At 36.3% G+C, this 13438-nt stretch overlaps 1 protein-coding gene across 5 annotated transcripts in view; it reads right to left on the bottom strand.

The window, feature by feature from the left end:
- Nucleotides 1-12730, bottom strand: part of LOC137623113 (DAZ-associated protein 2-like) — a 40620-nt gene extending 27890 nt beyond the window's left edge. For 4 of the 5 annotated variants that reach the window (XM_068353783.1, XM_068353792.1, XM_068353808.1 and 1 more), the window contains exons 1-2: nt 12582-12703; nt 3748-3783 (exon numbers count right to left, since the gene is read on the bottom strand). In XM_068353783.1, coding sequence (XP_068209884.1) covers nt 3748-3783; nt 12582-12597 — 52 coding nt within the window. In that variant the 5' untranslated portion in view covers nt 12598-12703. Of the gene's footprint in view, nt 1-3747; nt 3784-12581 lie in introns of all 5 variants that reach the window. The other variant, XM_068353800.1, reaches the window with a different exon arrangement.
- Between the last annotated feature and the right edge of the window lie 708 nt (nt 12731-13438).

The following is a 13438-nucleotide window of genomic DNA, read 5'->3' as shown; positions in this document are numbered from 1 at the left end:
TGTGTGAGGGTACACTCACACTTTTCTATCTTATTTCTCTTCCTTTGCTTTTTTTTTTTTTAAGTTTCTATAGTCTACATATGATAGTTCTATTTTACTGTTGATACTGATCTTAAAATGTTTTTGTTTTAAATGTTTATTACTTTTCTTGTAGATTGTTTCCTTACCTAACTGGACTATCTTCCCATGTTGGAGCCCTTGAGCCTTTAGCACCCTGCTTTTCCAACTAAAGCTGTAGTTTAACTAATAATAATAAAACCTCCTCTTCTTGCTTACTTGCACAAAATATCATATAACTTTGGAGCTAAGAAATCTGCTGTTTTCTTAAAAAAAAATAATTTAAAAAAAAAAAAAAAAAAAGGAAAAATACCATCTGGGTCTATGCCTTTAAAAGCATCAAGGTCCATCAAGAGCTTTAATTTCACGAGATCAAAAAGCTAAACTACTTAGTTTAGCCTCAGGAAAACAGGAATGAAGAAGATAAAGTTTCTCATTACTCTGCTTACTGTCAAATACATCAGCCAAAAGAGTTGCTTTTTCCTTTAGACAGTAAGGGCTGATTCACACCTGACACTCACACTCACGTGCACGCAATTGATCGCGCTCAAATATTCTTTAATGATAAACAGGAAGAGTATTCAAACCATTCAGTCAATCATTTTCGCTCAACTCCAGTCACGGTCACAGTCAAGCTCACGATCAAAGCAAAAGGTATTTTGAACGTGCTCAAACTTGAGCGAGAGCTATACCCGCTAATTCTAGAGCCGGAAAATCACACATGGTTCACCAATGACAACACAAAAAAACTGAGCTCGGGAGAGCTTGAGCGGCATATGTGAACACACCAGTAAAATGAGCTGAGTGAGAGCTTGACCGTGACTTGGGCGTGAGCGTGAGCATGAGTGTCAGGTGTGAATCAGCCCTAAGTGAGCCATCAGGTTTAAGTAAAGGGGGAACTGTTGCATCTACACAAGAGTGTGCAGATTTAAGGATAGCTCACCAATTATGTTCCTGGGTTGTACCAGAAAGGGTTTCTTTAATGGTTAAATTGTATTCCTCTTCAGTTAAAGCTTAAAATCTCTGAGGAAAAGCTCAAAGCTGAGTATAGTTATTCAAAGTCAAATCTGATCTGTTACCCTTCCAAAGATGATAGGCCTCCTACTTCACCAAGAAGCATGTCTACAATCATTATTGAACCATGGTTTGACTTTCACTTGGTACCTTAGCACACTAGAAGGGATACGCCTATCAATAATGTTGAATATATTCTCATTCAAAGGATCAACACTATTATACAATTGTGACAAATTCAAGCCCAAAATATCACTCAATATGCCATTTAAGTCTGCTTGAGATTTTATATAAATTTTACACGAGTACGATACATCAGAGACAGGCTGCTCAGTCTTCACCACAAATGAAATTAAGGTGAGATCAGATGTCCTAACTGGAGAAGCAACCTTACCTTTTAAAACGCTAGGGGAGTAAGTGTATAAGAGGTTCAAGCACTTACCAGACCTATGAGTACCTTAACTTCAGATTTCCCCACAGCCTGATTCACATGCAAAGTCCAAATCTCTTAAGCCATGGTGATCAGTAGGAGAAACAGAATTTACCCCTCCCTATGGTGAGCATTGAAACCACCAACAAATACAAGACCTCTTTCTATCATCATCTTGTGCCTTAGCCATAATGGTAAAAAGACATTCAAAGATAGAGTTATCCATGTTTGGATTCTGGTAGATCAAACAGAAATAGAAGTTATGACTGCCACAAACTATTTTTAACAGTTTTTTCATACATGACCAACAACTTACTTCAAATACAGTACTACAGCCCTGGTATCAAACTGTTGAACAAGTATTTCATTATTATTCAAGAGCTTACAAAGGAAATCTGTCATACAAAGTTTGGGAAAGATTTCCTTAGCAGAATAAACTTCTTTGTTAGTCCAGTCCTTTTTACAGATTACTTCTCAAAACAGTACGAAACTTCCCCCTATAAACAGGTTAATAACTGTAGGTGCAGTCATGTTCTGCATAAGGGACTGGCCATATCCTAATCCACTAAAAGAGGAATAACCACAAGAGAAGTATTTATAACCTCAGAAACTTCAGTTCCAGCAATAAAGGATGTTCTTATTTACATAGCTGTTAAAAGGACACTGTTTACATGTTTACCAGAAACTTTTTTCAGTAGGAATAAATGGTTTTCAGAAGCTGGACCTGATCGGAGACCAGACAGGAAGTGCTAAGTACAAAAGAAAATGGAGATTGCTTGTAACCCATCTAAACATCTAAAACAAGAAGCCAACGTAAACAATTTCAAGACAACAAAGGTACTGTACTTAATGATTTTAAGGTAATGAGACTAAGATGGGTATGGCAGGGTAAAATTACGCAAGCTTGACCATAAGCTATAATAATGAGTTAATGAAATTTCCTAAATTAGGTCACACATCTATATAAATATTGATCAAATGATTCAGGATACCGAATAAGGCAGAAATCCCCTATTCCGCAAGGGAATAGTATAAAAAAATTTATCTAACTAACTGCTCCTTGTAATTGTCATTTTCTACACCATATACTGTACTGTACTGTGAGTCAGAATGTGGGTCCAGACATGCATAATAAAATTTTAGAAGTGATCAAAATATTACAGCAAAATAGAATATAAAAATTTTCTTATAATAATGACAGTAATGTGTAATAATAATATGAAAAAAATCTAAAAAGTGAAAGAACTTACATAAAAAGGGGAGAGATAATGCAACACTAATCCTCATAGAAGCAAATATGCAAACAAAAAAAAGGTGAGAATGGAAGAAGAAAAATGTAGAGTTAAAACTCCATAAATATATCAATCGACAGCAATATAAGCAATAAAAAGTGGGGGGTGGGGTGAAAACAAGAGTATTTTTGATAAGCCACATAAGAGGTTTAGAAAAATATCAAGGCAATTAATAAACTAACTATTAACCAACCAAAAAATGGTGACCTAAAAACCAATGAAATACACAAAAATGGTAAAGAAAATCTGATTGTACTAATAGAATAGACTAAAAAATTCAAGGTAGCAATCAGAATGCACGACAGGAATCATATTCAAGAAAATGCAAAAGCAAGTACAGTAGTCAAACCTGACTCTTTCCCCCATGTGATACTAGAAAAATGTCTGTAAATGTATGAAGATTAATTGAACTTGCATACAACATTGTTCACTCGAGAGGAATGTCAGGACATAACATCAGCCGTCTTGAAAGATACCAAGTGTCCCACTGAATCTTGACGGCTACACAGTAGGCACTACAGTTTATACTATCAGTCTGCAGATTCATAAACTGCTATCTCATTCAGTTACAGCTAGACACTTTCTGTCCTCAAGATTTAGGAATGTCTCTATATGGGAATGCAGTATGATGCACATATCTCAATGCTCAAGGGAATAACATGGTGCCAATATTACCATCAAACTAAATATCATTCCATTAAAAGCAAGACCAATACGCCTAATTATCTATAGTGCTACCAGCAGCTACTTAGCACATCAATTAGTATGATCCTTTCAACCTAAATAGGAAAAAACAAAAACTAAACTGAATACATACCAAGTTTTCCATACTCATAACAAAACACAGTACAATATGTACACTACACAAAGGCTGGAGGTGTGAGATTGTTATCCTTGCTATAATCCAGGGGAAAAGGGAAAACAAAATGCAAACAAAATCACGGTCATTCTCACCTAACTGCCGGGAAAGGCTTGGAGAAATGCTGTAATCTGGAATTGCCCAAAAGGGAAAAAATTAAAACCAAAGTAAGGAGGAGGTGACAATAGTAAAATTTTCTCAAATTGTTAGACTGACAAAATTCTCAAGCAGATAAAATATGTAAAATTGGGTTGTTTCTTAACATACATACCTCTACTTTAGCCAAACTCAAAAAAAAAATTTTAACACTTTTTCTTTTCTTTTTATTTAAATCGTGCCTAATTAAGGTTACACAGGTTACATCACAGCATATATGACAAACATAACTGTCAAAGCTTTAGATATCCTTAGAATAAACTAAACTTTTGCAACGTTTGTATTCTAGTGAAAACAGAGATCACTTAAGGTTTGCAATTTATTTATATGCAGATACAAACTTGGTTTAGATATAAGTGGAATCACTCAATTAGTATATGCATTTCTATTCAAAATAGTAAGCATCCTAGTCACACATGTGAGAAGGGGAAGAGTAACTTGTAAGCAATACCCATTCTAATGTTTGGCATATGGATAGTATCAAAGTTTGAAGAGGAAAGAATGGAAGATAGAGAATTCTTGTAAGTGGAATGGAAAAGAATGCTAAACAGCTAAGAAGTAGTTGTGGATAGATTGGATAAAAGGATAATGGAAGGAAGATTTAGAAAGAAAGACAAAGGGGCAAAAAAGGATGAATAGGAGAGAAGGGATGACAGCAATACAGTAGTTGGGAAAGGTCAAAGTGAGATGAAAGCAAAGACTAAATGTAGATAAGCTAAGTATATTCATCGAACTGAGAACAAGAGAATGAGTAATAATGAATCATCTGACCCAATGAACAAGCCTGAGCTCGAAATAAATGATACGGGAATAAAGCTCGCCAGATTTTGACTGATTGGAGGGAGGGAAACAGTGGATCTTTATTGGGCATATGAAACTTTTTGCTCAAATAAATTTGGATACAAGAGATTGGAAGCTTTTCAAGAAGATAAGTTGGGCCTATTTTATTAGACAATTATAAGTGTGTGAGTGAATGAGAAAGTATAAAAACTGTTGCAAAACAAAAAAATTAATGAATTTGAGGAAGCTCAGATGAGAAAGAATGAACCTTTAGAAGTGTTATTCATTGACAGGAGAGATTGGCTATGAGAAAGTTTGAGGATGAGGATATAAATGTGACCAAGGATCTGTTGGAAAAGTTCCTTGTCCCTATTCCAGAATATGTAGCCAAGTATATTGTATATCTAAAGCAATGATTGAAAATTCATTGGATGAATCAATATGTGATTACAATGGGATGATGTTTTAAGATAGTAGAGGATCATGAATCCGATACGAATGTGAATGTAAATGTATATGGGAAAGCAAGAAAAAAGTACCAGAGAATAAATCATTTAGTGAGACACTAATATGTAACCATAATGTTATAGCAATGTATTTGGATTTAAAGGATTTAAAAGACAGCAAGAACAAAATAATAGTGTATGCTGTACAGTACTAGAAGATTCAGGTGAAGATAAACAAAAGTGCTAACCACCTGAGAAGTGGAGGGTGAAATGGACAGAATGATACATGTTTCAGGTGTGATATTGTGGTGGTTGCTGGCTGCCTATTTTGGTGATGGCAATATTTTGGTGCAAAATGTATGCGTAATGCAGTTAACCTATTACGTGGGAATTATGATCAACAGTCCCTTTTTCAGGATGCTCAACTTGTAGTATGGCAGGACACCTCTTGAGATAATACCCCCAGTGTTACTGTTCTCGAAATATTTTATTTCAATTGTGGTGGCCAATGTGTTAACGTTCATAACTGGTGAACGTCAGACTGGGGTTCGAGTCCCGCTCAAACTCGTTAGTTTCTTTGATCGCTGCAACCTTACCACCCTTATGAGCTAAAGATGGGGGGTTTGGGAAAGCATGTAAGTCTATCTGCTGAGTCATCAGCAGCCATTGCCTGGCCCTCCTTGGTCCTAGCTTAGGTGGAGATGGGGCTTCGGCACTGATCATATGTATATATGGTCAGTCTTTAGGGCATTGTCCTGCTCGATGGGGAAATGTCCCCGTCCCTTGCTTCTCCCATTTATGAGAGGCCTTTAAACCTTTAATTGTTCATTATTTCTTTTAGTAGTTTGTTTCTTTCCTTGTTTCCTTTCCTTACTGGACAATTTTTTCCTGTTGGAGCCCTTGGGCTTATAGCATCTTGCTTTTCCAACCAGGGTTATAGCTTAGCTTATGATGATAATGATTATATCCAGTATAGGAAAATGTGACATAAAGGAAAGGGAATGTAAGGAGTGAATCAAAGTGTGGGTAAAAAAAAAAAAAAAAAAAAAAAAAAAAAAAAAATTCCACGAAGTGAATTCATTGTTCTAAATGGAGGGCAAGTTTTAAATGTAAGAGACCAATTTGCAAATGATGATGTAATGTATAAGAATTACATGCAGGGGGGTACAATTGTGTGCCAGGATTTAATAATGGGTGTGACAAAAGAATTAATGATAATTTGAGAGATTTTGAAAAGAAAAGCCTACAGAATATGCCATTGGAGAGGAAGCCCTTTTGTCAGGGAGATGAGGATTTTGGTATATATATCCATGTTGCCAAATCTTTAAGGAAGTCTTGACTGTTGGTATCTCAATACAATAAATAAAAAAAATCCTGTCAGTTCTAATATAAGCCGAGCAAGCATATACAAAATAATCTAATTGTACTTGTGAGAAGGCTGAACCGAAGTTTACATTTGATTTGAGATTACTGTAAAGAAAACTGAATGAAAGTCAATGCGAGTTTATAAAATGCACTATACGATAAGTGAACTAGTTGAATCTGGTGTCCAGTTACTACCAGTTACAAATATCATAAGTAAGTAGACGCCATTGTTTTCAACTGCAAAAATGCTGTATCAAAAATTTTTACATTTAGCTTACTTATGAGCTTGATGCCTTCCCGCATGGCAAGAATGTTGTATTGAGTAAGTTTTCAAAAAATGGTTTGGAGTTTTGGAATGATAAGTATTTTGGTGATAAGCGTATCTATTGAAGAGTACGGTACGTGGTCAGCGAGTGAAGCATTTACGTAGTTTGAGGAAGTTGGGTTTTCAGAAGAAGTAAAACTTTGAACCACAAAGCAAATGAGTCGGGTTGAGTATGGATACATGCAAAGTAGAAAATTCTCCAAGACCGCAAACAATGAGCCAAAATGGATTTCTAAGATGGATAGAATTTGGAATTAAGTTCTAGTTTAAAGATACTCGGTGTATCCTGATCGTGGTCTAAATGAGAAAATGTTTCCAAGTACGGTGGATGATAGGGGTTATCCAAGGCTGGAAGTTTGATGCAAGATAAGGTTGTTGGAGTTGAGCAAAACCAACTCTTAAAGTTTTCAGGGTGGTAGCTAGGTCAATTGAAAAGGAATTAGAGGAGTTGAAAATTTTATTTGAATAAAGATATAAAGTCAAAAAATGTGGGAATGCAAGACAAGAACGCTTATATCCTTTTGGAGAAATATCTGTCGCTATTACAGACAATGGACAACAGAAAGGAAAATACAGTAGCGTATTACAGAACATATGCATGTTTCCTAATTTCGAAGTTGAAATATGAATGAACCATTTGAAAAGGCACTGCACGGTATATATTGTTTGATTGCGTTTTATTTCATATCACTGAAAAATTGTGTACTGCATCAATACAGGTATCAAAAGGGCTCAAGATTTTATCCAATACTATATACGTAATCAACAAGGGACATCCGTAAAGGATACAACCTGGATCTTCCAGTTCGGAGTCCAGGACTTATGGGAAACGTGTCATGTGCGGCCTTGGCCTCAGTCTTAGGGGTCAACTAGTGTTCAAGGTTCTTAAATGGATGCCTAGCATGAACACAGCCTTGTCACTGACTATGATAACAAGTTGGCTGGTGAAATTATGTAAGCCAAACTCAGTAGTTCAGTACTGACACTATCATATAGCAAATGCCAGAATCTGTTCTTCTCTGGCTAACCATGCAATTGTCTTCTTTTGCTAAAAAGGGCACATAAAACACATTAATATCAGGGAAGGTCAAATGAACTTAGACTAACTCGCTACTTTTCCCTAACCCCGATGAAATGACCACAAGATCCTTCTGCAGTATAAGAGGCATTATGTACCCTCTATCTATGTTTAACAACCCTATCTCTATTTCTCAATTCTATTTAGGTTAAATAGCTGCCACTTTCGGCTATGACGAATCATTAAACTCCTCGCAACAGTCTACCATGCAATGAAAATCAGTACACCAAATATGCAGGCCAAACTCTTCCTTACAAGACTTCTTGCCATTACATACGTAGCCAGCTGGCACTTTAATAAATTCAAGAGGACACCTTGCTAGTTATCTCCCTCCCCCCAAAAAAATCAGTAAACCAATAACCATAGCCTGGTCTGAACTCCTCAGACAAGAGGAGAATGACCAGCTAGACTTAGAAGAGCGCTTTACGCTTACACTTGAAGGCGCTTTACGCTTACACTTGAAGGCGCTTTACGCTTACACTTGAAGGCGCTTTACACTTACACTTGAAGGCGCTTTACGCTTACACTTGAAGGCACTTTACGTTTACATTTGAAGGCGCTTTACGATTAGACTTGAAGGCGCTTTACGCTTAGACTTGAAAGCGTTTTACGCTTAGACTTGAAAGCGCTGTACACTTACACCTAAAAGCGCTGTATGCTTACACCTAAAATCGCTGTACGCTTACACCTAAAAGCGCTGTACACTTACACTTGAAAAGCGCTGTACGCTTACACCTAAAAGCGCTTTACGCTTATACTCGAAGGCGCTTTACGCTTACACTTGAAGGCGCTTTACGCTTACACCTTGAAGGCGCTTTACGCTTACACTTGAAGGCGCTTTACGCTTACACTTGAAAGCGCTGTACGCTTACACTTTAAAGGCGCTTTACGCTTACACCTAAAAGCGCTGTACGCTTACACTTTAAAAGCGTTGTACGCTTACACCTAAAGCACTGTATGCTTACACCTAAAAGTGCTGCACGCTTACACCTAAAAGCGCTGTACGCTTACAACTAAAAGCGCTGTACGCTTACACCTAAAAGCGCTGTACGCTAACACCTAAAAGCGCTGTATGCTAACACCTAAAAGCGCTGTATGCGTACACCTAAAAACGCTGTACGCTTACACCTAAAAGCGTGGTACGCTTACAACGAAAACGGCTTTACGCTTAGGCTACACCTAAAACCGCTTTACGCTTACACGTAAAAGCGCTTTACACTTACATAGGTCATCACTATACAGAAAAGGAAACCCTAGCAAGGCAGGAACAACAAGGAATTTTGGCAAGATACATTTAATGAGAAGTTTACAAGCTAAGAGATAGGAGAGAAAGTTCTAAAATAAGTGATTGCAAAGCAAAGATGAATTAGCAATAAGCCTATGGGAGAAAAGTTTGAACGGCCGCTACACGATGGAAGACTAAATACTGTAATGTGAAAGCACACCATTCTGTTGTATAAATGCCAAGAACCGCTGGTGTATTTGGGTATTAACCCCGTAAATGGAAACAGTACTACTGTATATGTCTTGGTTTGGAGTTGGAGTCACAAATACCATGGAAGCATCCTGAAGAATTGGATTGGAAGTGTTGGAGAACATATCATTCATATAGAAGTTTGGTTCATTATCATTCATATAGAAGTTTGGATGAACCATGTAAAACAAGAGTCAAGTGCATAGTAACGAATTTGTATGTTTCCAGAGACTACTTTTTACATAGAAGGCTCAACAAAGAAGTGGAAGGAGGAATGGAAGAAAATATACAAAATATGAATGTGATGATTAAATGGAAGAAAGTTTACAAAACAGGAGGGATAAAATTATCATTGAGCATTATGAATGTGCAGAGAATGTGAGAAGACAAACAAGTGACCATAAATTTTGGCTGAAAATGTAAGATCTGATTTTGAGTTGGGAAAAATCTAAGAAAACAAGAGCTTATGATGGTCCCATAACCGAACATAGAGGTCTTGCACTTCGGCATGAATGGGAGTTACACAAGGCTATTGTAATGCAAGGCGTGACTCTCAAGAGAGAATTATGGCATGCCATTGTGACTCTTCGTGAGACAAACTTAAAAGTGAGGAATGCAAAAAGTGCTACTGGTTTTTCCCTCACAATGCCCTCCTTAATTCATTCAATTTTTCTTAGTACTGGATGAAAGAGTTGTCTGTACATGGCAAAACCTTCAATGGTGCTTTTAATGTAAATTTGGCAGAACTAAGATTTTTTTTTTTATAAAATGGCAAGATGTACAATTGGGTGGCCCTTGGGTGTGATGTGTTACCTATGGCTGTCCAAGTTTGATATACTGTAATAATTTAACCTGCAATCAACCTGGTCAACACCATATTCAACTCTGTCAAATCAGACTGATTTGGTTAAATTTTGAAGTCAAGACACCTAAACTTTGATGTCAAAGTACATTATTATTACTTGCCAAGCTACAACCCCAGCTGGAAAAGCAGGATGCTACAAGCCCAGGGAACAACGGGAAATTAAAATAAATATCCCTATACAAACTATGAAAACTTTCACAAAACAAGAGGAAGAGAAATAAGATAGAAGTGTACCCTCAAGCAAGAGAACTCTAACCCAAGACAGCAGAAGACCATGGTAGAAGCTATGGAACTGCACAAGACTAAAGGACAATGGTTTGATTTTGGAGTGTCCTCCTAGAAGAGCTGCTTACCATAGCTAAAGTCTCTCTTCTAACCTTACCAAGAGGAATGTGGCCACTGAACAATTCTAGTGCAGTAACCCCTTGGGTGAAGAAAAATCATTTGGTAATCTCAGTGTGGTCAGGTGTGAGGACAGAGGAGAATATGTAAAGAAAAGGCCAGACTATTCGGTACAGTATATGTGTAGGCAAAAGAATAATGAACCGTAACCAGAGAGAAGAATCCATTGTAGTACTGTCTGGCCAGTCAAAGAACTACATAACTCACTAGCGGTAATATCTCAAAAGGGTGGCTGGTGCTCTACCCAGGTTTAACAAACATATGCCAATTCACATAATTGTTAAAAATTTCTAGGTGTTACTTAAGTATTAAAGGCATTTATAAACTGATAAAAATACAGCCAAATGTTAAGTTGTCCCAGAGATATTCCTCGATATTCAGCGAAGTTCTTTCTGGATTCTTCATTGATAAATACAGATAAATAATCTGCTCACTTGGTATAGTACATTGCTTAAATGTAGGATAGACAAAGTCTTACTTAATAGGCTGCATACAGGTGCATAATAGCATCTGTAACTGTAATATAGATTAAAAGAAGTCACGTCTCATCGGCCCTAAACTTAGATACGTGTACCCCCAGACTTACATGTAGCTGCAGAACAAACTACAGTATACCTACAATTGTGAATATCTTGCATCATTTTCAGGTATAGCCTACTAAAGTAACCCCAGTTTAACTTTCAAATACCCTCAGCTGAAGGCTTTGGCCAACAAATTCTCATACGATAAGATGTGCTGCCCTAGATAAACTAATAAGATTGTCTGCACATCTTACTCTATCTTTGTTGGTTTTGGTTTTTTTTCCAAATATTAGGTAAAATAGCTTCAATATAGATGAGCCAGCACACAACCTGTACCATCTAGATAAAATTATTGCAAGCAGATGACTTTAACCGAATAGGCAAAGCATACCAGAGGCCTAATAAAAAAAATGCAAAATAGGCTACAACCTTAATTTCAATTTTCAAAAGATTTTAAGGTGGTTTCCTAATTTAAAAAATATATATATAATTCTGTTATTTGGGCAACTGTATTTTAAATTTTTGGATTCCATGGCATCAAGGTGCTATACAAGGCTACAGGGTCTGGACGAACCCTAGGCTTGGAAACAAAGGCAGACTATTTAATTTTCCCCAACAGATAACACTACCCTAAGTTGCAGAGCAAACCTAGGCTCCAGGGTGACCACAGGCCTTAGCATTATGCAAGATTTCGTTGGGTGGCCATTATAACCAAAGGAGGAGAAATGTTTCGAAATAAAGAAAAAAATTACGGCATCAAAAACAATCAAGAATTGAAAGGATAAGATCGTAATTACCTGAAAATCTTAATAATATAATTGCGAATTTTCAATATCATAAAATCGAAAGTGGAGATTGGAAACAAAATGGAAATTCCACCTTCATTTTGTAAGTTCCTCATTTATCAAAATTTCGAATCAATTCAAATCTCCCTTTCAATTATATTCGAAACCTATTTTAATCATGATTTATGGTGAAATTTCAAAATCGAAATCGAAAAACTTGGAAAACAAAATGGAAATTTCATCTTCCATTTGATGTTCCTCATTTATTAAAACGTCGAATTCATTCAAATCTCCATTCCAGTTAAATCCTGTTTGGGCAACGAATAAATCCCCAAAATCCACTAGGAAATCCGATTTCCATAAGAAAATACCACCTGCCCGTCCGTTTTGAAAATCCAGAAATGAAAATAATCAAAAAATCCGCAAAATTTATCTTTTGCGCACTGGGAAGAAAATGGCATTTTATCCTTAATTGTATCGATCCTTTTGACAAGTGTCTCAATACAGCACCTGGGGACTTTTGACTCTCAAATTACATACGCAAATATACAATAAACGATACACAGAAGGACCACGAAGATAAATAATACGGTAAAATAAATGTAACAAGACGATGGAAGACCAAAATGCTTCCACAGCTTTTACATTTATTACCAGTCGTCAATAAGCTTCCTCTCCGTATTATTTAAACAATTCACAAGATTATGGGCTACAAAACTGCTAGATACAGACCTTTCTTGTCGGACATTCTGTAGAGGATATGATGGAACAGTTTGACAAAGGCTCACTGATAAGAAGCTACTATCGTCAGCAATGGCGGTGTTCTCTCTCGTCTTCGGGGTCTTCTTCTTCTTCTTCTCTCTTCACAGAAAACGACAACATATGATTATTGCTAATAGATTTTAACGGGAAACTATTGTGTTTTCTTGTATATGACATTCTAATTTTCTTCGTTTTGGTCTTCCTAATTTTCAATTTTTGTAAATATTGATGCTCAAAATGTAGAATATTAAGTTTTAAAGCGTTGTAATAGAAAAAAATCTTAAATTTAGACAAGTTATTGCTCTGCCCGTTTTCCATTTTAACACGCATGGATGTTTAAAATTTTATAATTATTGTGAACATTTAAGTTTTAAGAGGCTTTGGTGGTAAAAATCTCAGACTTTAATAAGTTTTGACCTTGATATGTCTCCATTTTAATGAAAATCTATATCTAGAATGTGGAAATTTTGGTTTTAAAATGCTATAATAAGAGAAAAAAATCGCCAACTAAAATAAAACATCTGAACTGTAATGCTTACGCAAGTCATAGAGGTAAAGAAATTATAGGTCTATTTCCTCAGATGTGCTGCTAGCTTGGATGGCTAACTTATTCTATATTGTAACCCTTAGATTTGAAATGCTACTCACGACGACGTAAGTATGATATACTTGACAAACATCTCATACTGTAGGATAAAAATGTGCATTGGATCTCGCCAAAATGTATAGATTATATGAGATAGAAAAAACAAAATGTCGAATTTGATGAGATTCAATGTTTTGAATTACATAAACTAATGTAAAGGCCGCAAATGCTGATTGTGTGA

The sequence above is a fragment of the Palaemon carinicauda genome, chromosome 2, assembly GCF_036898095.1.
Source record: "Palaemon carinicauda isolate YSFRI2023 chromosome 2, ASM3689809v2, whole genome shotgun sequence".
In the NCBI taxonomy this organism is placed as follows: Eukaryota; Metazoa; Arthropoda; class Malacostraca; order Decapoda; family Palaemonidae; genus Palaemon; species Palaemon carinicauda.
Note: the sequence above shows the minus strand (reverse complement) of the source record. Positions and strands in the feature narration are given on the sequence as shown.